General features: G+C 54.6%; 1 protein-coding gene across 1 annotated transcript in view; it reads right to left on the minus strand.

Annotated features, from left to right (window-relative positions):
• The window catches only part of FGF18 (fibroblast growth factor 18), a 33,876-nt gene extending 14,048 nt beyond the window's left edge, over positions 1 to 19,828 (minus strand). Inside the window, exons 1-3 of the mRNA XM_060094548.1 lie at positions 19,797 to 19,828; positions 19,586 to 19,622; positions 4,968 to 5,148 (exon numbers count right to left, since the gene is read on the minus strand). Coding sequence (XP_059950531.1) covers positions 4,968 to 5,148; positions 19,586 to 19,622; positions 19,797 to 19,828 — 250 coding nt within the window. The remainder of the gene's footprint in view (positions 1 to 4,967; positions 5,149 to 19,585; positions 19,623 to 19,796) is intronic.
• Positions 19,829 to 25,276: the final 5,448 nt, after the last annotated feature.

Raw genomic sequence — 25,276 nt, forward strand, 5'->3', positions numbered from 1 at the left:
AGGACACAGCAAAGGCCCTTAGCTGGGGACATGCTTGGCGTGTTCCAAGGGCGGCAGGAAGCTCGCTGGGGCTGGAGTGGAGCGGGCAAGGACGAGGCAGTGGAGCCCAAGGTGAGGCTGCTAGTCAGGAGCCAGGCTACACCAGGCCTTCCTGCCCATCCAAGGACTTGGACTGCATTCTAAATGAGCTGAGAGCCTTCGACTAACGGAGGGACACAGTCTCACGTTTTGGGCTGTGGTCTGGAGAACGGACTATGGGCCGTCAGACTCAGAGAAAAGAGTCTCTGATGCCTCAGCCACACCAGCCAGCCCAAAGGACCTTGCTCCTTGCTCCAGCACAGCCCTGCAGCAGGTACCAGAATGAGAGAAATGGGGACCAGAGGGCCCCCTCCCACTTCCAGCAAAAGCCCTGGAAGACCCCACATACTTTCCTAGGTGAGTCACGCAAGTCAGCCCCTGACTGTGCTTTGCGTGGCCCCGTAATTATTTTATTCATTTATCCAGTAACCTTTGGGCGGGGGGCTGCTTTCAGGACATGTACTAGACATGCAGACAGGCAGAAAGGTCACTGCTTTCAAGGAGCTCACGTTCTCAGAGGGGCAAGGGTGAACGGGGGAGCTGCCCCGAGGGGCAGAGCCCATGCTGGGGCAGGCTGACTCCCTGTGACCCTGAGCAGTGGTGACGCAGCTGGAATCACAGACTAATCCATGCCTAACTGGAACAAACCCACACAGTACACACTCCGTGCCCTGCCCATGCCTTCCCACAATCGTGAGGAAACCCACTGGTGCAGGGAGGGGATGGAAAGCGCCCAAGGGGACACAGAGAGTGAGGGGCCCAGGCTCTTCCTACTCAGAGTCAGCCCCTAGAAAGGAGAAGGGGCTCTCGCCTGGGAGCTCCTTGAGGGTTGGGCCTGGGTGGTCTCACTCACCGCTGTATCGCCCAGTGAGGGAGGGACCCAGGTGTGAACTGAGAGACCGGACTGCACGCAACAGAAGGGTCCAGATACCCTTCCGCATACAGCCTGAGACGGCAGCCAGGGCATGGCCAGTCCGCCCTGCTGCTTGGAATCATGCTGAAGAAGCCTCTTCTAAACTGCAGCTGATATGCCAGGGCCCCACTAAGGGGAGAGAAGCAGTATCCCTTCTGGAAGCCCCACGAATCAGTTCTCGAGAGGGGAAACCTTCACCTGAGCCTATGACGGTATCCCCCTGCCGCCGTACAACAGCACGGAGTTCAGGTGGTTATTATGAATATTCTTGCTTTAATAATCATATACTCTTTGAGAATAAGATGTTCTCTCATTTCAATTACCCCATTTTACAAAAGAGTAAACAGGATCAGAAAGGCTAACACACACCGAAGGTCTCCAGCTCGTAAGTGGTGGAACTGAGATTCCAATTCCATTCGACTCCAGAGTCCACATGCCCACCCTCTCAAAAGACCACCTCCCTGGCTATCACAGCCCCTCCGGAGGCCTGCTCGGGGCTGTTCTGGGCACTGTCAGTCCTGGGAGGCTGGCCTACTGCAAAACCTTGGGTGTTCTGGGCTTTTCTTCTTAATCAAGTAGAGGAGCCCTTTTCTTCAAATGAAAATAGGCAGGAATATCCAACCCCGTGGCTTATAAAAGCAGAGTTGCTCCCACACCACCAGCCCTGATGCTGGGGCCCCTCCCCCTCCCTGAGGGCTGGCTCAGCTGACCCCAGGTGCTCCTCTGCTGAGACTCAAGTCCCACCACCCAGCAGCCTTGCTTCCTAGAGCCAGGGGTTGCTGACACCTCCACATCCCAGCTGAAGGGCCTCAACCTTGGAGGCAGGTAGAGTGGGGCCTTCTCATCCTTGCTTGGCAGGTGAAGAAACCAGGCCCAGAGCCAGACATGCTTGTCCCCTGCACTGTGGGCTGCTCAGCGGCCGAGCTGCCACTGGAACCCAGGGGTCCTGCCTCCTGGCCCAGTGCTGTTTCTTCAAGGTGGCAACTACCTGCAGGACAAAGGTGACCAGGACCAAGGGCAGGAAGGGGAGGGGCTGATGTAATAACCCCGGGTGGGCAGGGTGGCCCTCCCCCAGTTCCCGGCCTGCCAGGTGTCCCACTACCTAAGCCTTTAGCCCCCTGGCCGGCATACCTCTCCCTCCAGAGCCGAACCGAAAGCTAAGAAAGTCCTGCATTCCTGGAACAGCCAACCTCAGGGCCCTCAGAGTGCTCTGGGAAAGCTTCAGGGAGCCATGGGGAGAAAGTCTTGCAGAATAGCCTGGTGTAGAAGCCTCGCTGACATCTATGCAGATTTCACCGAAGACTGCTCACTGCTGCAAAGCCGGCCAAGAGCTCCTGGGCAGGGCACCCAGACAAAGGTGCATCTTGCACCCACCTGCCTATGGGGTCTAGCGCCTCAGGACGCTGTCAAATCTGAGATTCTGAGTGTTTTACAGACTCAAATCTGAGATTCCGGGCGTTTCTGGGGATTCCAGATTCCAGGCGTTTATAGGGATTGTTTATACTTGGTGTTTGCTGAAATTCCCAGACTGCATTCTAACTGTGTATGAATGCAAGTCTCAGAAGACACCATTCTTTCAGCTGGATGGAGCCCTGAGAAGGAGGGAGCAGGTTCTCAGACCATCCTGGGCCCCCTGGCCTGACTGAGGACTACTGGCTGCCCCTCCCCCACAGGCAGGGCAAGCCTCTAACACAGCCCCATCCTCCTGCCCGGCTTGGCCACATAAATCACCCTCCCAATAATATTTGTATTGATTATCTAGATTGGAAGCCTCAATTGGCTCCATTGTCTCACTTCCTCTCCCAGGGCTCACAGATGGGATCCCTTCGCCTCATCTGCGTTTCTAATGCGACATTTAAATAGAGCAGCCTCGGCGGCCAGCAAGGCCCCTGGCTGCCCCGGGTGTTGGGGGATTGGAGGAATGATAAACATATTCCCTGACAGAGAATCATTAAATCTAGAGTTTGTGGAGCTGGAGGAGAAGCCAAGATGGGCGAGTCCCTGGATACTCCAGGGGTGGTCCCCCAGCACCACCAGGGCGCTTGTTAGACATGCAGAGATCAAGGCCCCAACCCAGACTCTCTGAATCAACATCAGCATTTTAATAAGAGCCCTCAGTGATTCCGATGCATGTTAGTGTTTAAGAAGCACTGCTCTAGTACAGCCCTTGTAACGTACAGAGGGAAACTGAGGCTCAGAGAAGGCAAGGTTACACAGCAGGTGAGATCCCCTGAGTCTCCAGTCCAGGCAGAGGAAATGAGAGGACAAGTGGCTTCTGGAGGGAGGGGCCGGCCATTTCCGGCCTCCTCTCCCTCCCAAGCTCTTGACTCCTATCTCAGAGCCTGGACAGATGGTTCAGACCAGAGTCTGACCCCCCTGTACTCTCCCAGCCTGGAGGGGCCAGCCAGAGCTCCGGGGACTCCCCAGGAGGGCACGTCCCTCCCGCCCCAGCCAGCCAGCTGCCCCTTCCCTGGCAGCAACTGGACAGCAGATCCCAGGGAAAACCAGCACCTGGGTCTGCCCAGCACAGCCAGGCGTCCGTGGAGGGGGGGCACAGAGAGACAAGGCCCCAGAGAGGCGGCCAGCAGAGGGCCTGGGAGAGGTGGGGAGGAGGCACGGAAAGCTGTGGTCGGAGGGACGGAGGCAGGGAGAAAGACAGAGATGGTGAGGAGGGGGGAGACAGAGAGATGGACAGAAACAACCAGAAGGAGGGGAGAAGGACTCAGAGAGAGAGATGCCCAGATAAAAGGAGAAGCAGCCAGACTGAGAGAGGAAGAAGGGGGACGAGGGAGGGAGGGAGGGAGGCAGTAAAGAGCGACGGGGCAGGAGAAGGGAGGGGAGGCAGCTGGCCTGGAGAAGCAGGAGCCCAGCGTGGCCCAGCCCTGCTCAGCCCGGCCTGGCCCAGCCCCCAGTGACGGTGCAGCTGCCACACTTGGGCCCTACCATGAGGTCAGTCCTGCCCCGGGGCTGAGGGAAAATAAATGGTGTCCAAGATAAAAGATCCAAGAAATTATTTGTCTTGTTGTCATGTCTTGACTGCAATGGGCAGGGGCTGGCGGGCAGGCGGAGCATCATCTCAGAGAAGCCCAGGCCGGCAGGCTCGGCCGCAGGCATGCACGTACTGTCGCCACCTACAGCCCCAGCTCCCTCCCACCCAAGGCTGGGGCCTGGGACACCTCCCAGAACCTGGGCCTGAGAAGGTAGGAAGCGATGGAGGTGTGGTCAGTATTTGCTCAGAGTCTGGCCCCTAAATCCCCTCCAGGCTCTGGGAGGGAGGAGTCCTGCTTGCTTCACTCACTGCTGAGGGTCTCTGTGGGTTGGGGGCTTAGGGAGGGAAGGGAGTCAGGGTTATTTCACTCCTCCCAGCCCCTTTGCAGAGGCAGCTTGGGGCAGGTGATGCTTCCTAAACACACCAGAAGAGAGCTGGACAGTTCCAGGGTCAAGGACAGGTCATGGGGACCATGGCCCAAGGTACTGTGAGTGCCCATGCCTCATAGGTGCACAAGCTCAAGCCTGCAGAGCACACACACACAGGCCTGTCCCCGTGCACATGCATACACTCTCACACACATATGCACATATGTGCACACACACTCACACCAGGCCAATTTCCACCACCACCACCAGCATCCAAAAAGCATGCCCCAGAGGCTCCCACCCCTCCGAGCATCTGAACCTGGGGAAGCAATGCCGTGGGGAGCAGGTTGCCACGGATACCCATGATGACTGGCATTTATGGGGCATTTACCAGCAAAAGCATGCTTTATTCATGTCTTCAGTTACTACTCCCAATAAGGCTCTCAGGGATGCACTACTGCATCCCCATTTTATAGATGAGGAAACTGAGGCCCAGAAAGGCTCAGCGCCAGGTGCAAGATCACACAGCCAGGACACGGCAGAGCTGGGATTTGAACCTGAGGTCTCAGAGGCCGGGAAGAATGTGTACACGGTCGGGGAGGGGGGGGTTGACACTTACCATACTTGTCCCCGTCCTCGCCGCGGGCGCTGATCCTACGGCCCAGGACCTGAATGTGCTTCCCGCTGGTCCGGCTGTAGAGCTGGTACAGCCGCAGCTGCTTACGGCTCACATCGTCCCGAGCCCGCGTCTGGTTCTCCACATGGATGCGGAAGTCCACGTTCTCCTCGGCCACCAGCACCTGAGCAGGAAAAGGGGTGATGGTGAGCTACCCTGGAAGTCCAGAGTCCCTGCGTGCAGGAACCACATTCATAACAAACAGCCAGGGTCTCCTCTACGCCAGCTCTGGGCCAGGCATCAGCACACGCTCATAACTGCCCTGTTACCACCCCCATTTCACAGATGAGGCAACTGAGGCTCAGAGAGATGAGGCAAGTTGCCCAAGGTGGCCCAGCCAGGAAGCAGCAAAGCTAAGAATCAGGTCTAGGTCTATTTGACAGCAAAGTGTGCTATCTCTCCACCACACCCCCAAATTAAAGCAAGAAGTTATGGAGCAGAGTTTCCCAGGTGACCCTGGGCCCATGGTTTGTTCTGCCTCAGGTTCTTCCCCAGTAAAACAGTGGAGCAAAGCCTCTGGCCTGACTACACCCCAGGGTGGCTGTTAGGATACAGTGAGCAAATGGGAAGAAAAGTACCCAAACCAATATGGAGATGGGAAATGGATGGGGGGGCATATAATTCCTGTTTAGGTCTTCAGCGGGGAAGGAAGGAGACCTGGCAAATTTCTTCCTGGGAACGAATGAACCAGAGCCCACTGTCGCTTCTCCCCCTGGAGCTGATGCTGGAGGCGGTCTCCTCTCCACACCCCAAGTGTCCTCACGCTCGCCTCCACCACCAAGCATTTGCCCACATCCCTAGCCCCTCGTGGAGAAGCCTTTGCTTAGCATCTCTCATCAAAAGTCCCTGTATCCCTGGAGGTTTAGCTCATGTCTGACCACACTCTCCAGGAAGCCACCTCTGGCTACGCCAGCACGTATCTCTCCCGTCTCCTTTCCCTGAACACGGCCTCTCACGTAGACAACTTGCACCCACCTCCTCACCAGCCTCCTGCTTCTACACTTTCCCCCTGGGAGTCCATCTTCCACCAAACCCAATCACCTTGTGTAACCCTCCCCTCCAAACTCTCCAGGGCTTCCCATCGCATTTAGATAAATGTCCCCACCAGGGCCTCAGGGCCCTGCAAGATGAGCCCCCAACAGCTTTCCACCTTCATCTTCTACAAGTCCCTCCCCACCAGTTACACTGGCTGTCTTATTAGGGCTCTGAGCATTCCAAACACAAAATACACACATCCCTCAGGGCCTTTGCACTTGCTCTTCCCTCTGCTTCAGTGCTCTTTCCCAGATTTTTGCACTCTGGCTCCTCTAATTCATTCGAGCCTCTGCTCACATGTCACGTCCTGAGACAGGACTTCCTTGACTGCTTCTCTGAGGCAGCCCCCACTTCTGTCACTCCTCATCTCTCTACCATGCTTTGATTTTCTTTCGAGCATTGATCAACCTGAGATAACATCTATTTATCTAGTTTTTTTCTGTCTCCCCCACTTGTTTTCTGCTATATCCCCAGCACACAGCATAGTAGGAACTCAAACATTTGTCAAGTGTATGAATGAACAAGTGAACATTGAAAAGATCTGGAGTCTGTCATCCCATTTAGCATTAAATTAGGTTTTCCTACGCCCTGATAATTGTATGCCTGTCCCAGCCCATCTTAACCAGAAAGCTGAACAATTCTTGAAGTCCAGACAGCGTTCTGGGTTTGTTCTAGGCACACTAGGCTTGCAGGACCCCATTCCCACAAGACCATGACCCCACTCAGCCCATGATGGGGCTCTTGGAATTGGGGCTGCCCAGGCATCTGTCTCAGCCCTCAGCTGTGAGCTCTCCAGGGTAGGGACCATGTTTTCCTCACTGCTACACTCCATGCCCAGGCCAGGGTCTCTGTCCCCCCGCTGACCTGCACATGTCCTCCAATCCCAGCCTAGGCTCCACAGGCACTTCACCTGGACCACATTATTGAACTTTCACTATCATCCTCAGGGTGGAAACATTATGCCACATTACAGATGAGGAAACTGAGGCTCCAAAGCTGAACCAACAAGGTCACAGAGCAGGCAATGGCAGAGTTAGCCCCAGGCCATGTGGCCCCAAAGCGCTGCTTTCAGCTCCACCTCAGTGGGCCCCGCCTGTCTCACCAGTACAGTGGGGAACAAGATCCAGGTTCAAAACCCAGTCCTGAGCATACATCCAGAGAAGACCATAATTCGAAGTGATACTTGCACCCCAGCGTTCACTGCAGCACTATCTACAATAGCCAGGACATGAAAGCAACCTAAATGTCCATCGACAGATGAATGGATAAAGAAGATGTGGTTCATATATATACAATGGACTATTACTCAGCCATAAAAAAGAATGAAATAATACCATTCGCAGCAACATGGATGGACCTGGTGACTGTCATACTGAGTGAAATAAGTCAGACAGAGAAAGACAGATATCATATGATATCACTTATACGTGGAATCTAAAAAAATGGTACAAAGGAACTTATTTACAAAAGATAAATAGAGTCACAGATGTAGAAAACAAACTAATGGTTACCAGGGGGGAAAGGGGCAGGGGGTAAATTGGGAGACCAGGATTGACATATACACACCACTATATATAAAATAGATAACTCATAAGGACCTACTGTATAGCACAGGGAACTGTTCTCAATACTCTGTAATGACCTATATGGGAAAAGAATCTAAAAAAGGGTGGATATATGTATATGTATAACTCATACACTTTGCTGTACAGCAGAAATTAATGCAACATTGTAAATCAACTATACTCTTAAAAAAAAAAAAAAAAAGAAAACCCCAGGGTTAGCCACTCCCTAGCTAAGGGTCCCCAGGCAACTCACTGAGAGTGGTGACAATGGTACCGACCTTGTGGGTTGCTGTGAATATTAAACATATAGTCTTAGCACAGTTGCCTGGTACAGATTTAAGTGCTCAGCAGACATACATAACTACTGACAGGATACAAGGGAGCCCTTTAAGAGGCTCTTGGTGAAGCCCTGCAAACAGAAGCCTCCTCAGGACACAAGTGTATCACACTCTCACGTCCTTCGAGACGAGGCACCTCTGCTGCTCAGATTACAGTTTGGGAAGATGTTATTGCTTTTGATCATCCCGACAACCCTAGGACATGGGAATGCTTATCACCCCCATTTAACAGACGTAGAAACTAAGGCTCAGAAAAGTGAAGTCGGTTGCTTTGAGCTGCACAGCCTAGTGGTGCAGGGCCTGGTCACTGGTGCACCAAGAGTGCACACTCTTCACTTCCACTACCCTAAATGGCCAGCCCGTTCACAGCCCAATCACACACCTGGGACTTGCCTCATTTCACATCCTAATGCCTAGGGAGGATGGAGCTCCAGTGTCCCCTGAGGCCCACACCTGGTGGGCACGTGTCCTGAGGAACCCCCGCCTTCCTGGAATGACTTCCTGAGGTGGCCTGGCCCTGTCCCCTCCCCCAAGGCCAGGCCTCCGGCCTCCCTCCCTGTCCTCCAGATCTCCTCCTGCTCACAGGAGACCTTATTGACCAGAGGTCAAACCAATCTCCTCACCCCAGGTCCCCTAGGGGAACTGCCCTGCCCCAGAAGCCAGCCTCCCATTAATGATTTTCTCCCTGGCCCACTGGACAGAGGCAGCATGGGTGACCCAGGGTCAGCAGGGGCTATCCAGTGGCCCTTCCCCAGGATGCGGGGGAACAATCCATCTTGCCCAGCTTCCACCATTTAAGCCATACTCTGTGGCCACATAAATCCCGAGGGCGGTAACAGGGGTGGCATCGGACATGGAAACAGAGTCCATCCTTTAGAAAAGGCAGGAAGACCCCTGGGCTTCCTGGGCAAGACCTCTGGGGGGCTCCAGGTCTTTGCACAGCCCCTCTGCCCAGATGACACCTGCCCTCAGCTACCTCCTCTGGAAGTACTTCCTGCCCTCTGGCCTCAGGCTGGCTTACAGCCTCTGGACACTACTGTTGTGGCTTTACTGTCCCCAGAGTCCAGTGTGCCTGGTTCATCCCTGAACCTCCAGCTCTGCCCCCAGAAGGCACCTGGCAAATGTCTGCTAAATAACTGTGGCTAGGATGAGGAAAACCTGGCAGCCAAAATCAGCCCCATCACTTACTACCCAGATGAGCAGAGTGCCCAAGAGAGGGTTTCTAAAGCCATCCACTGCTAAGCTTTCCTCTGTCCCAGGCACTCCGCTAAGAAGCCCTCAAGACGTGTCACCTCGTCAAATTCCTTAAGCACCCGTGGAGGTAGGCACCCGTTAAGAGTCCATTTCACAGACTGGACCTCTGAGGCACCTCTCCGGGGCCACAGAGCTCCAGGGCCTGCCTGCAGAGCACATGCAGAGCGGGGCCACTCAGGAACATCCTCTCGCTCCCCCTCTCCTGCTACTTGGCCTCGCTGCCCAAGAGGGGGCCTGTCTTCCAGGACTTCCTAGAACAGTCAGAGCTGCTCTCTAAACCCATCCAGGTGCGTAATCATCAGGGGCACTGAAAAGCTGCAGTGTGACAAAAATCAAAATGCCGTGGCTCTCGCAAGGCGAGCAGGGCTGGCACAGACAGGGTGTCTCCTGGGGCAGAGCAAGGTGCCTTACAAAAGGCTCTCCTTGCCCCACCCCATACTCACGCATTATCTTTGAGGTTGAGATAGCTTTTCCCGCAGCAGGGTAGCCTACAGTGGGGTCCCCCTGCAGCCTGGCTGAGACCCCTGTCAGCCCCCAGGGGGACCCACCCCTTCTCTGAGGGGCTTGCACTCTGGTGGAAATATTCACTCCCCGATCCAGGAATTGCACAGGGGCTGCAGCCCGAGATCCCAGCACGGACGTGGTGCTTAGTGGGACCGAGCCCGCCACCTTCCGCCTGCAGTCTCAGGCTCTAGTGCACGAGGTGAGAGGTTTTCCTGCTCCCAAATCTGCCTGGCTCCCCACTACCCATTGCACAGCGCCCGCATGTGGTCCTTTACCATCCAGCCCCCGCCTAGCTTCCAAGCCTCCTCTCTTAGGCACCTTGGGGGGAAACTACCATGGGGTGAAAAGAGGTTGGGGTGAGCCCCACTCCAACCCCAGGGCCAGCTTCCAGACGTCAACCCAGGCTCCCCCTCCCGCCGGGGAATCCAATAACCACAGTTGCTCCCTCTGACCGAAGGTTTCAACCTCACCCATCCACTCCTGGCTCTGAAGTCATGTCTGAAGCGGCTTCCTATTTCTTCCTGGGCCCGCCTCACACCAACATCTGCCACATCACACATCACCTAATACACACGTTACATCAGCCCACCCACACCACACACGTTCAACAATAGCACTCACTGACCTCGGGTGTGACCTGGCTCCACCCCAAAATCACCAACTTACTTGATTTCTTTAACCCTCAGTTTTCTCATCAGCAGAATGAGATTGTTTACAACTATTTACCTCAGAAAAACATAAGTAAAAAGAGCCACTTTTTTTTCTTTTTCTTTTTTCTTATTTTCTAAACAGTCACTACTTATGGAGCACGTTCTCCGTGCTAAGAAGTACTTTAAGTAACTTATCTTACGTCATCCCCAGAGCAGCCCTATGAGTTGGTATGGTTATTATCCCCATCTTACAGATGAGGAAACTGAGGCTCAGAAAGGTTACATTGCTTGTCCAAAGGCACAAAATTGGTGCAAAAAAGAATCAAGATTTGAATCCAGCTCAGCCTAGAACCTCCGCTCCCCATCTCTTCACCCTCTCCTGCTCTATTCTCCCTTCTCTCTGTCACCCACCTCCTTTCCCCCATTCAGGAAAGCAATTGGCTCCAGCCACAAGCCATATGTGGGGCAGGGACTGAGGTGGAGGATTAAACATGAAAGGACTGAGGCCTTGAGCTCACCCCCTACCCAAGAGAGGAGGAAGGGGTCAGACTGCCCCTCCCACCCAGGTACCCATCCTCGAGGCCTCAGAGAATCCACGCCCCTGTCTCCAGGCAGCCTGCCCAGAAAGGGAGGGTCTCCCTGGTCCCAGGAGAGGCAGCCCACAGACTTCCAGCCACATTCCACCACTGCCTGCCTCCCCCTCCAGAAGTAGCACTGGGGCCAGCCATGCCAAGGGCTTTCAGAGCTTCTCCAAATTCTGGATTCAAACCTGAGACCTACACCCCATTCCAGGAGTGGCCCCTTGTAGAGTCAGCAGCACCCCCCTCCACCCTGAAATGCAGCTCCCAAACTCTTCCTCGAGAGCAAGCCTGGACTCAGGCCCAGGAGTTGATGCCAGTCATAGTGCTCCGGGGATTATTATTGTCGTTAAGCACGAAACTAACGCTGGCTCCCACTTAGTGGGCATTCGCTCAGTGCCAGGGTCCAAGCTAAGCACTTTCCAGGCACTGTCTCCTCGCTCCTCGCTCCTCGCAGGACCTGGGCAGGTCAGAACGGTTACCATCCCCATGATAAAGGGAGACACAGAGAGGCTAAGGGATTTGCCTAAGTTGTACAGAAACTGATGCAGCCAAGAACTGAACTCACCTCTGGCTCTGGAGTCCATCAGTTTCCCCTAGCTGACGCCCCTGGACAGAAAGCGGAGGAGGGAGGCTGGGCCCACCCCTGAATCGGAGCTTGGTTCACTCAGACTGATGCCCCCAGCCACCCCTTAGCCCCAGGTTTCTCCCCTCTCTCCTGTCACACTCCCCACATCCATCCCAGCCAGGACAGAGTGATGCTCCAAAGGGCCCTTCCCCACCCCCAACCTGTCCATTAAGCTCCTGGGGCTGTCGATGTATTGACTGGCAGGGCTGAGCCGTCAGCACGGGAGCGGGGGTTGCTGCCACCCAAGGCGCTGACCGGGAGCTCCTCCTCCCCATACATCAGCCTGCTCTGTACAGATTGTCAATATGGGTGCCGCGGCCCGTCAACCCTGCAGCCAGCCTGAGAGGTGGGGGGGACTCCTAAAGACCCATGCTCCCTTGTTTCCTCCTCTTCTCCTTCCTTCCAATCCCTCTCCCTTGAAGCCCCTGGGTGGGGAGAGGGGTCATGCATGTCAAAGAAGTAATAAACAAGCCCTTTATTCTGGCATTCAATGCCCACCATGGCCTTTTATATCACCCCCATTCCTGAACTTGATGCGCCAGCCATTCCAAACAGCTTGGAGTCCCCTGAGCACATCAAGCCGTTCCCTGCTCCATGTAGAAATGGTCCATGTGCCTGCAAAGGCTTTTTCACGCACACACACACACACACACACACACACACGCAGAGAGAGACGCTCAGAGTCTTCTTCACCCAGCTTGTTCCTATTTCAAGATTCAAATGGCGCACCTTCCCAGGCAAGATCCTCCTGCCCTGAGTCTGGTTTCAGGGCCCTTCATCAGAACACCCTCTGCACCCTTGGGCCCCTGCCCCCTGCACAGATCCCTCAGATTTCTCTCAAATTCCTGAGGGCTGGGACAGGTCCTGAGCACCCCATGCCCCACACCTGGTTCAGGGTTGGGGGGCTCCATACAGATGCCCGGTCCTCAGAGAAGCTGTTCTCCCCACCCCTCCACTTGCTGACATTCATGCTGCATGCCAGGTCCATGCCAGGTGCCACAGGGCCCATGGGATGGGCCAGGCCTCCTTTGACTTCCAGGAACCAGGAGCTGGCAGACAAGCAGGCCTCTAGGCACACCAGAGTCAAATGTATAACTGCAGCTCACATTTACTCAGCACTTATAATGAGCCATGTGCTGGGCCAAGTGCTTCCCCCAAGTGACCACAGTTCACCCCCTATAGCAACCCCAAGAGGGAGGGTCCATCCTGATGCCTATATTAAAGATGAACCACAGAGAAGCCGAGAATTCACTCAATCACATAGCTACCAAGTGGCCAAAGTGGGGTATGACCCAGGTGGGTTGCGTCCAGAGCCTGAGCCCCTATACATCCCTGTGAGCCCCAGCAGAGAACGCACTGCGTCACAGAGCAATGACAAAGTGCTAAGAGGTTCCAAGGCACAGGTGGGATGGGGAGAGTGGTAAACAAAGCTGCCAAAGCACCTGCCATCTCTTCACAGGGATCATGGAGGAAAAAAGCTGAAGCCTTAGATGTCTTCTTCATCCCACTCAAAACCCAGTCCAGGGCTTCCCTGGTGGCGCAGTGGTTGAGAGTCCGCCTGCCGATGCAGGGGACACGGGTTCGTGCCCCGATCCCGGAAGATCCCACATGCCGCGGAGCGGCTGGGCCCGCGAGCCATGGCCGCGGAGCCTGTGTGTCCGGAGCCTGTGCTCCGCAACGGGAGAGGCCACAGCAGTGAGAGGCCCGCGTACAGAAAAAAAAAAAAAAACCCAGTCCAGGGCCAGCCATGTTTGCTGATTGCTAATGCGGGGCAGCACCATAATTGAATGCCTACTGCATACCAGGTCCGAGACATGGTTTCAATTAATCCTCCCAACAGGCCCTAGGAATGGTATTATTATTCCTATTTCTCAACTGACGAGGAGGTAGAGACTCAGAGAGGTTAAGGATCTTTCCCAAGGGCACACAGCCTGTGAGTGGTGTAATAAGGATCAAATTCAGACCCAAATCCAAGACCTATGCTCAGACTAGAGGGGGCCTGATGTCACCGATGCAAGAAGCGCAGCCCTCCTAGCTTTCTTCAGCACGCTGCAGCATGTTAATACACACACAGAGCGTATAATTGATTGAGCAATTACTATTTCTCAATTATTTACTGAGTGTCAGCCACAGTGCTAGCTACTCTGTGTGCAATATCCTATTTAGTCCTCACCATAACCCTTAAGAAGTAGGTACCTTTCATTACCCCATTATACAGATGGGGAAAACCAAGGTGCAGAGGGTGGAAGGTTAAGAAATTTGCTGAACAGTTACTCAGCAGCACAGATAGGATTCAAACCAAGGTCTTTCCTATGCCAAAGCCCACACATTCAAGCACCACAGAAGCCGCCTAGCTCACTTAACTGATGCCCAGGTGGAGAAACCGAGGCACACAATGAGCCAGTGACAGAGCCAGGACTCCAACCCAGGCACCCTGAGAGTCTTTCTGCCCTGTGGCCTATGGGGGGCTTGTCTTTGGCCGCATCCTTGGCACAGCAGCATTTTAAATGGGCCTGAGGCCTTACGCCGTTTAGAGGTCGGAGCAAACAAAACCCAGTCATCTTCCAGGCCCTACCAGCAAGACTGACTAAAGCCTCAGGGGCCCGCTTACGCACTGATGTTCCAGAACAAATCCCTACTGTCAGACCCAAGGTGCCAACAGCAGGCCTCAGCCCTTCTGGAGGCCCAGTGGCTCTCCTCCAGCCTGGGCCACACTGACAGGGCCCTTGGCGTTGCCCTTCCCTAAGTGCTCAGCCATGGGTCCTTGTGAGTAGGGGGAAAACCCAACCCAGCACAAAATATGGGGCACACAGATGTTCATCAGACAACCCCGGCCCTCAGAAAGGAAACAACACCTTCCCTCTCCCCAGTCACCAGGAGGTGGCAGTGCCATGGGCGAGGGGAGCTTAATCCACTGACAGAGGGGCGGAACCAAGGGAGTCCTCTCAGAACAAGAGACACAGGGACTAGGTCTTGAAAGGCAGACAAGATTTCAGAGCCCTGGGCTCTGCACTCTCCCCTGCTCTACACCCTTAGGAAGTAGGAGCTGTTTTGCTGGTTGTTCTCTTCCCATTTTATGCATGCAGAAGCTGAGACCCAGGGAGGTTAAGTAACTTGTCCAGGGTCACACAGCAAAGACAAGGCAGAGCAACTCTTTGAACCAGCCTGGCAGATTCCAGAGCCTTTAAAGTGCTGTTTAATAAGCCTGGGTCCTAGAGTGGGCAAGCTAGAGTTGAATCCCACTCTGCCTCTCTCTCCTGCTGTGCAACCAAAGGCAGATTATTTTATGCCTCTGAGCCTCACTTTCTTCATCTGTAGAATTCCCTAATTCCAGGCTGGTTGTGAGGCACAGCCTAGATGTTATGAGAAAGCGTCAGCCTCGGAACGAGCATGCAATACCCGGCGGCAGCTACCAGTATAGTTGTTACCCTGATGGGCCTACACCCTGATTTCCCACACCAACAACTTCCCTGCTACAGGACGAGGTCAGAACCAAAAGATCCTGCTGAGGACAGAAAGTCTTCTCCCTGTCCCCATCCTTCTCCCTTTGGGGGTCCAATGTGCCCTCCCAGCCACCCAGGGCTGGGAGGAAGCAACGCTGTGGCCCTGACACGCTGCCCAGAGCCTGCTGGACACTGGCTGCACCGACCACAAGAAATGTTCAAAATCCACCTCCTTGCCTCACAGCAGGTGACACTCCTGGGCTGCAGGAAGGCTGGCAGGGTGCCCCCATCGCCCTCCATGCTGGGAAAGAAACTGGAAGGAGAGAGCTAGATCTCCTAGGCCCCACTACCCCCAAAAAAACACCCACTTCTGGCTCTGAAACCATTTTAGACCAGAACATTCCAGGAAGATCAGGGCCTGCAGACACCAAGTCAGATGGCCTCAACCACAGAGACGCCCACCTGGCCTCTGATCATCCCCTAATAAGGGATCCTATCAGGGGGATCCAACCGGATCTCTCATTAAGGGGCCCTAGCATGCCTCTTGAGACTCCATTTCCCTGTCAGTATTCCTTCTGAACAACTGCAGTGTTTCTGAAAAAGTCTACCTGGTGTGCTGGAAAGGACACAAGGTCTCGATTTCAGAGTCTTGGGTCTTAGCCATGGCCTTGAAAAATCCCTTCCCCGCTCTGTACCTCAGTTTCTCCATCTGTGAGGTAGGAATATGATAATATTCCTCCTACTCCAGTCTCCCTCGTAGAATGGTAGAAAGGATGAAAGGAACTTCCTGATGCAAGAGCCACTTGGAAATTCATACAAGTAGCACTTTCTCACCAAACGCAGGTCACTTCTCCCCAGCCTTGGTTTCCCCCCTCCCGCCCCACCCCCTCCCCTGCCCCCACCCCCATCAGGCTGGAGGATGCTCCCTACCTCTCAACACTTCACAGCGTGGGACAGGAGGGGTGGGGTTGAAGGAACTCCTGTTTATCTGGCACTCTCCCTCTCTAGACTGGGAGCTCCTTGAGGCCAGGAGCGGACTAGTCTTGTTCCAGGGGCAGCAAGAAGCAGGCTCCCACAAGCATTTGATGAACAAATACCCGACTGGATGGACGAATGGATGGATGAGGTTGCTTCTTCAAGAAATTAAAAGTACAATCCAATAGGACAGCGTCCCAAAGGACTCTGTCTCTGGCTTCCCCATCCTAGCCAGCTTGAAGAGAGGTTCTACACCTCACTGAAGAGGCCAGGCATGGGGGTGGTCAGCCTTAGAGAAGGCATGGAAGGAAACTTCCAAACTTGAGCAAGTGCGGTGAGAGAGGAAGCAGCGCTGTGGGAGGGAGGGACTGAGGGGCCAGTGGGCGGCCCCCCCTGCCCTGGCCCGCCTCACGCCTGGCCTGTCTGGGGAAGGCCAGGACCTTGCCGAGCCTGGCGGCAGCAACAATGTCAGGCAGGTGCCGGCCGAGCTGCGTGAAAGGCCCAGCCCGGTGTCATTGTCAGCGCTCAGCCAAGTGCAGAAAAGCAATTTACTGGTCACGCCGCTTGCTCTCCTTGGAAATTTTTAAAATTCTTCCGATTTGAGCTATCCACGGTGTCCCAAGTCGTGTGGAGAAGGGATTTTATTAAATTCCCAGCTTCCAGCTCCCAGGGTTGCTGGCAGGGGAGGGCGGGGCTCACCACATTGTGTGTGTGTGTGGGGGGGCGGTGCGGGCAGTGTCTGGCATTGACTGTGTTCACAGAAATGTGGCTGGGGGCAAGGGGCCCATTTGGGGTTTGGTGGCTGATGATGGATGGAGAGAGGGGAGGAGCCCAGAAACTCTGTTGCTAGGACTGGACCAGTTCCCCAAAACACAGAGGCGGGGGAAGGAAAGGCATAGGTGTATAGAGTTCCCAGAAGAGCAATGTGCTCCTGCAAGATGAGAATTCACAAAACCTCTTCCACGCCTATCATATATACCATTCATCCTCGGGGTCACCCATGTCACAAATGATGAAGCTAAGTCTCGCAGAGGTCTACATATAGGGAAAGATGGAGCTGGGGTTCAGGTGCAGTCCACAGGATGGCAAAGCCCTGAGCCCTTCCCACGGTGCAAGGAGCCTCCCCTGGGCCCTGCTCACCAAGGGCATTCTCACTACCACCCTCCAAATGCACCCTGTCCAGGAAGCAGCTGCTCTCCCGGTGTTGGCCCATCACCTCAGTGGGGAGCAGACCCCAGACTCCCGCAACTAGCACAAGGGTCCCACCCCTCATCTTTACCTCTAACGAACACTCCATCTTGTCCCTCGAGCATAAAGGAGGATGTGAGCCTGCCAATTTTGTCTATAACTCCCTAGGGTAGCGTTGCTTTATCTTTCAGCAATCATGGGTGCTTTCAAAACTCTGTGGGGAGCTGAGAACCATCTCCCATACACTGCATATATGGGCACCGTTCTGCACAGTGTTTCAGGGACCACCCCTCTCCCATAATCCCATCCTTAGATATCCTAAGGGTGCATGGATCATGGGTTAAAAACATCAGTCAGTCCTAAGGCAGTTTGCAACGGGAAAGGCTGCAAAGGAAGGGGGAGGTGGCGGGGTGGGGCGGGGAGAGGCGGCTCCCTCACCTGCTTGAAGGCGTAACCCCAATGGACCTAACCCAGATGGCCCAGCCAGCTTTCCCCTCCCCGCCCCTCCCCCCCACAGGCTGGCTCTAGCTCTGGCCAGGACGTGGAGGTGGGATGCAGAGTCCAGGTTCCCTCCCTCACATTCCCCCCCAACCGCCCCAGAACACAAAGACCACACAGCAGCCCCTCTTCAAGGACCAAGAGGCCTGGGCAACAAAGTCTGAACCCATCTCTCTACTTTATGCCCATTTCATCGTCCCCGGCCCCAGGCTCAGCACTCAGGAAAAGAGCTCTCCCCCAGGTCAGACAAGCAGTCCCCCGGGGTGACCCTGGGGCCTGCCCTCTGCTTGAGGACTCAGCTGCAAACCAAGCAGGCCATGCCTGGCACTGGCCTCTCTCTCTGACACCAGCCATTCCCCACCCTGCCCCCTGCAACCACACAGGGTCACATCTGCTTTGGCAAACGGCCAGTCTTAAGTTACTGACTCCAGTTGTATTGATTCAAGGAGTCACCGGGGACCCCAGCCTGGCCAACAGAAGGAAAGAACCCATCAGTCTGTCCATCCATCCTTCCAGCCCCCAGTCCCAACTAGTTGCCCTCACCTCAATGTCCATCCCGATGGTAACAGCTCTCTCTTAGGAGTGGGAGGGGAGATAAGCAGTCTCACCACCACCATCGCCGCTGCCCTCCTCAAGAGACCCGTGAGTCTCAACAGCGCTCAACACACACACCTGGGAGAACCACCACTTTGCCTGCTCAGTGCTCTCCCTGGGCACCTCGGGAATCCAGAAAGCTAAGGCCCAAGCATCCTCTCGAACCCTAAGAGGACACCTGCCTTCAACCCAGAGCGAGAAGGGGCAGATAATCTCTTTTGGCCCCAGCCCAGCTCCTCCTAGGGCGCCTCCGTCAGAGCACTAGGTGGTGGAGGGCTAGGGCAGCTGGCACTTCCTATTCCCTTTCCTTTTGCGCCCCCCCCTCCAAGCTGAGGCAGCCTGGTCTGGTTCTAATCGGGGCTGAAGTCAGCTCCCTCAGTCCCTCTTCTCTTTCCCTCCCCCCACCCCCCAACCCTTTTCCTTCATTTCCACGGCTTTGGAAGCCCCAGTGTTCCAACTGTCTGCGTGCCAAGACCTTCCCGAGTCTGAAAGCTGCTGAAGTAACAGATCAGATTTTAGCAAGTGCTTTCCAGGCTGAGCGCCAAGCCCTCTTCTGATTCAGGAGAGCGAGCGAGCGGGGAGCGAGGCGGGGAACCAGCTGAGGGCTGCACTACCTTGGGCAAGGGTGTGCGTTGCGGAGCGCGGCCCGTTCCGGAGCCGCCTCGCAGGCAGTGGTCCCTCTGCCCAGGCGCCCCGCTCTGCTCGCTCTCACCCCAGTCTCCCCTCCTAGCACAACATCTCTCTCTCTCTCCTCTCTCTCTCTCTCTCTCTCTCCCTCTCTTTCTCTCAATGCTGCAAACGCCTTTGAAACCACAGAGTAATTTACAACTGAAGCTTTCTCCCTGGACTCCAAATCCACTCGGTTGAAAGGAGCCTTTTTGTTTGGAAGAGCGAGCGGAGATGTTAAGGGACGGTTGGCAGAGAAAATCCCTACGTCCTGACTCCTCACCGGCTGCGGGCCGGGCGGGGAGGCGGTGGGGGGGGAGACGGGGGGGGGTGCTTGGAGCCGGGCACATTGTAGCGGCTGAGGCCGCCGGCTCCGAGCATCTTCTCCCAGCCGAAGCCGACAGGGGCCGTGGCAGCCCGCGCCAGCCTGAGTCCCGCAACAGATCCCCTTGCCCTTGGCCGGTCCCCCGCCCGCGCTGGGCGCATTTGGAGCCACCCTTCCGCGCCCTGGGAACAGGTGCACTGGGCTCGGCGCCCAGGAGGGGTGGGGCACAGGAGGGGGCGCGGCCCGGGGGAGGGTGGGTAGACACGTACCGGGAGACAGGGGCGGGTTGGGGGGGAGGTCAGAGTCAGGAGCCCACGTACCTGTACCTGGAAGCACAGCAGCAGGAAGTGTAAACACCTGCGGGAGAGAGAGATGGAGAGGCAGTCAGTGGGACTGGAGGGAGGGAACCCGCGTATAGACAGACAGATACGCAGTCGGAAAGTCAGAAGAACGGCCGGGCGGGCAGACAGAGCCACAGGCACACGGACAGACGTCCAGGCAGGGTGGGCAGCCCCGCACGCGGGCGCTTACAGGCAAGTGCAGGCGGAGGGCGCTGAATACATCGCTGGGCGGGGGGGGAGGCGGCGGCTCCTAGCCCAGCCTGCACATGTCCCCTTCGCGCGGCCGGGACCGGGCGCCTCCGCCGCCGCCGCCGCCGCCGCCGCCGCTGCTGCTGCTCCCTCCTCGCCGGCTGCTGCTGCTGCAGACTCTGCTGCTCCGGGGCGCTCCGCGGCGCGCCCTGCGGCATCAGCGCCCCGCGCGGCTCCTCCCGAGCGCTGCGCCCTCCGGGCTGGAGCGGGGGCTGCGGGGCGGCCGCCGCTGTGCAGGAGGCACCGGCCGGTGCGAGAAAGCTTGCTCACTGCCGGCCGGCCGGCCGTCCGGGCGTCTGCGGGAGGCTGGCTGCCCGGTTTACTCCGGGGGCAGCATGCACGGCGGGGCTGGAAGCTGGGGCGCGCTCTCCAGGCGAGGCGCGGGGCTGCGCGGGGCCAGGGGTCAGCGCTCCGGGGCCGGGGCGCGCGGCTGCAGCACGAACGCGTCACGGCCGCTCCGTCTGAGCGCCCGCCGGCTCATGTCTCCTCCTCCGCGTCTCTCCGGCCGTGCGCATCGCCACCTCCCACCACTGGCGACGGCCGGGGCGTTTTCTACGCGCGGGCGGCGAGGGGGCGGGGGGCCGGGGGCGGGCCCGGGCCCGAGCCGGCACAATGAGGATGCGGGGCCCGGGGGCTCCCCCCTCGGGGCGCGGCCGGACGGGCGCTCAGCTAGCCTGGGTGCGCCGCGCCCACATCAAAGGCGGCCCTGCCTGCTTGCCTGCCTGCCGCAGCCTCTCCACTGCCTCCTCCTCCTTCTCCTGGCGGCTCCGGGTTGGAGGGAGGCGCTCAGACTCTCGGCGACGGGACCGGCAGCTCCGAAGGGGCAGAGCCAGCTAGGCTGGAGCTGGTGAGCGCTCGAAGCCGTCGGAATTCTGCGCCTGGGCGCAATGACCCCGCGCCACGGCGCAAACGCTGCCGGAACTGGACAGGCTGCGGGCCCCAAGAACGCAGTTAGGTGCGGAACGTCCTTGCTCGCCCACATTCGCTACTCGCACTCACACCCACCAGCGCTTGAGTGGGGAGCAGGGAAGGGGCGGGTCAGACCCAGCCCTGGGGGCGGCTCCACTTAAGGGGATCGCTTTTACCCGCTCTGTGAGTTCACGCAGGATCGTGGCATGTCCCAGGCGCCCTCTCGGACGGCTGGCCACCCTATGTGAGCCCCCTTTCAATCTCCGTCCCTGCCGTTGAGGGGAGGGGATCTCGAGGGCGTCTCTTAAGCCTCCACCCCCACCCCCACCCCCCTTCCAGGGCTCCCGGGTCGGTTCCCGAGATCGCAGCTGGGCTCTCCGGTAGGTGAGCCAGCTTTGGAAACGCACGGCTGCCACCTAGCGTCCACAAGGCTTCACTGCAGCCCAGCCCGGTCAGGCTATACAGGCCCGGAAGGAGCCAGCAGGACTATGGTCAGCGACCACTCTAGGCCCTTTGCCGGCCTCCAGGCTGAGATTTGCCACTCCTTGCACACTAAGCAGTTTGACTCTTTTAACCAGGTCCCTTCTAAGGGCATCTCTTCTAACCCCCTCGCCCCTTCAGAGGAATCACTCCTGTCCTTGCCACCAACCTCAAAATGTAGGTGTTCTTGTCACACGTTAACTGTCTCACACTGTCTAGAGCTCCAGACAGCTAGGCTCTGCTTTGGCCTGATGCTAAGGGTTTGTCATAGAGGGAAAGAATCTGAACAAGCTCAAAAAGCAAAACTCGGGAATCCGGACTATTTGGTTAAAAACTTCCTGTGTCACTGGCTATGGCTGATATCCCCATTTCACGTATACTGAAACTGAGGGAGACACTGTCAAACAGTGCTACTTCCTAGAGTCATGGAATATGAACTATCAGCACTTGTTCCAGTTATCAGGCTTCCCTGCAAGCTATTTTATTTAAGTTCCCTTTCAAAGCTGAGGCCATCTTAAACAGCCTGTTTCAGCACTGGACACAAGTGCAGAAAACCTTTTCAAAGCTAGGTGCTGAGCGATGGAGAAAGTTCTCGTGTGAAGCACTGGGTTGAATTTACTTAGACATTCTCACTGCCAGAACCAGCAAATCCCAAGACAGCATGCAATGCCCAACCACAAAACAGATATGCTTCCCTTGGGTCCTGTGACATCACCATGCTTATCTTACTTTATAAAGACCTCTGACAGCCCAGTCAAGAGGTGGGTTTGGCCTACTACCTGCTAAAGTGGGGTGTTTGAAGTATCTCCCGGCCAATAATCAGACTTACAATTTCCTATTACTTTTGAATGAAATGGGTCCATAATTATTTATATTCTAAAATGCCTGCAATTTTTTTCAAGCCTCAGATAGTGTTTGTTGATTTCACAAATAAAGCTATCACCCAAGTAAGATTCACCCAGAAGTCCCGTCAAGTGAAGTTCTTAGTAAGAGCATAAACTCAAGTTAGAGGTCCTGAATTTGAATATTGCCTCCAACATTTACTTATAAATTCCAGCAAGCTTCCAACAGTACCAAGTGTTAAGATGCTGCGAGTTACCCAATGAGATCATTCAGTCTGGCTCACAATGAAGGCTCCAAAGATTTTAGCTATTATTAATAATCCTAATTATGGTTTTCACATTATCTTTTTCTTCACCATTTCATGAAGTAGGGAAGCAGGATCATTCTTTTTTTTTTTTTTTTTTTTTTTTTTTTTGTGATATGCAGGCCTCTCACTGTTGCAGCCTCTCCTGTTGCAGAGCACAGGCTCCGGATGCGCAGGCTCAGTGGCCATGGTTCACAGGCCTAGCCGCTCCGTGGCATGTGGGATCTTCCCGGACCGGGGCACGAACCCGTGTCCCCTGCATCGGCAGGCGGACCCTCAACCACTGCGCCACCAGGGAAGCCCAAGGATCATTCTTAATTTACTGAAAAGAACCTTTTGACTCTAAATCCTGTCACTTTAACATTCTTCCTTTCCACTGTTCACACCTGCAAACTTATTACCATACAGATGAGCTTTTTCTATTCAAATTTGACATGTTCATATAGCACTTAATATGGGTCACTAATTTGGCAGTCACTTCTCACCAATTCAATCAATCACTATTTATTGTGTCAGGCCCTGGGTGAAGACACACAAACCCCCTGCTTTGAAAAAGCACTTTACTTCTACTAAGGAAGATGGGCAATAGGCAAATAAGCCAAGAGATAAATTCAAGCTTATCAGCACTTTGAAGAAAAACAGTGGGATAGAGAACACCAATTAGCAATACTTAGGCTAAGACCCAAAAGTGGGAGAGCCAGCCACACAAGGGAATATTCCAGGCAAAAGATGTCAATTGCCTGCAAGTGGGAAAAGGCTAGGTGACAGGCAGGGTTAGCCAAGAGTGGCAAGAGGGTGAAAACAGGCAATAGGTACCTGTCAGAAACCTTCAAAGGCCTTTTAAGGCACTATTTATGTACAACTTTTATTTTTTTAATTTTTTTTGCGGTACACGGGCCTCTCACTGTTGTGGCCTCTCCCGTTGCGGAGCCACAGGCTCCAGACACGCAGGCCCAGCGGCCATGGCTCACGGGCCCAGCCGCTCCGCGGCATGTGGGATCCTCCCGGACCGGGGCACGAACCTGTGTCCCCTGCATCGGCAGGCGGACTCTCAACCACTGTGCCACCAGGGAAGCCCCCTATGTACAACTTTTAAATGCTTGGAGTTTGACAAATGTTTATACCTCTGTAAATACCTTTCTCAGGCAACCTCCCACCACACCCATCACTAGTCTCAAGTTACCACTAGTCTGCTGGCACTAGATTCTAGTTTCACAGAAACGGAATCATATAATATGTGCTCTTTTGTGTCTGGCTTCTTTTGCTCAGCATGTTTCAAATTCAGCCTCATCCCTTGTTGCTTTTATCATTGTTCCTTTTTATTGCCAAGTAGCACTCAGTGTGGATATACCCATTTGTTTGGCAATTTATCAAAGGCTTTGAACTAAGGGTCAAAATCCAGTGTTTTTAAAGCTCACTGCAGCTGGTAAGACTATAGTGGAATGGTGCGACAGTGGCAGTAAGGAGGCCAGCAGAAAAGCTGTTCCCAGTCCAGGCAGAAGTATGGTAGTTGGGGCCAGGTGGCTATGTGCTAGCTTGGTGTTGGGAGTCGGACTCAACTACATTCAATTCCTAGCTCTCGGCTGGCAAATTCACAATTTTCTGAGCAAATTCTTACCTGTAAAATTCCTGGTTGTCTGAAGGGTAGCTGAGAATGTATGCTGACTGCTTCCCCCAATGGAATGCAAGCCCTGGAGGGCAGTTACCTGTTTTGCTTGCTGATTAATCCTAAGTCTTAAATACATACTTTGGGACACAGTACTTAAATGTTTAGATTCTTCCTACCTCATTTTCAAGTGAAAGTACACTAACAGCACTGCAATCTGACACTCATTTTCCACCTCTCTCCAATCTTTAAGAATCACAGAATTCAGGGAGTCTGTAGAATACAAATATTTTGGAGAAAGATGAGAGAACCTCCAGCCTATGAACATAGGACAAAGCAGCCTCAAGTCTTCAATAGGATGAAGTAGCTTAATCAGAAAAGTAAACACAAAGTAGCACAAAATCAGCTCTTGGAACTTTCAGATTAAAAAGGGATGTCTACTGCCAAGTTCAGGAGTCAAGGAGCAACTGGCTCTTCGTTAAGATCTGGCTGGAAGGTGGCCTTACACTTTCTGAAATAACTTTAACCCTGCATCTCCACAGTGCAGACTACTAACCCTTACCTTAATAGGGTATTTTCCGTGACCCTCAACCTTTTTTCTTGGATAATTTCAAAGAAAAACACCCCCCAAGGCAATGTAAACATAACCTCCCCACCCCACCCCCATCATCCAGTTAATAGCTTCCACCAGCAAGCTTTATGCAAGCTTTAGGACACACCACCATAAACCTCATTTTACCATGTGCATGATCCGGTAATTTCGACAGCCTGATCTGCTCTCCCCAAATGGCCTTACTTTATTAACCTATTTTGTCCTCTGGTTCAGGTTGAAGGTAACTCTGTTCTCACCCACAACCTAACCATATGTGATAAAGATACTAAGATACCAAATGAAAAGAAGCTTCCTGCAGACAGCTGACAAGTGTGTCTCTGCCCTCCTAGTGCTCAAAATGTTCCCCTTGCTTTTCCAAAGGGTCTGATCCGATCATCCAGGTTAAGTCTGCTAAACCATACTGGGTTCAGTATTAATGAGTATCACTCCCACCAGGGCTGTGGTCTCTAAACGCCATTCTTTTTAAATAAGAAACCAGAGCTCCTTGGAAAAAAGGATCATTCCAGGTCTAGAAAGAAAAGCTGTCTATCTTGTTCAAGGTAAGCCTGGAACACTGTCACACTAGAAAGCGGAAAAACTTCGTATCAAAGACTACTTACTGGAGTCAGTGATGGTAGGAACAAGCTCGAAAAGGATTCCGTTGGCCAAAAAGATACAACACAGTGG

This window comes from Mesoplodon densirostris, chromosome 3 (assembly GCF_025265405.1).
Source record: "Mesoplodon densirostris isolate mMesDen1 chromosome 3, mMesDen1 primary haplotype, whole genome shotgun sequence".
Lineage (NCBI taxonomy): Eukaryota > Metazoa > Chordata > Mammalia > Artiodactyla > Ziphiidae > Mesoplodon > Mesoplodon densirostris.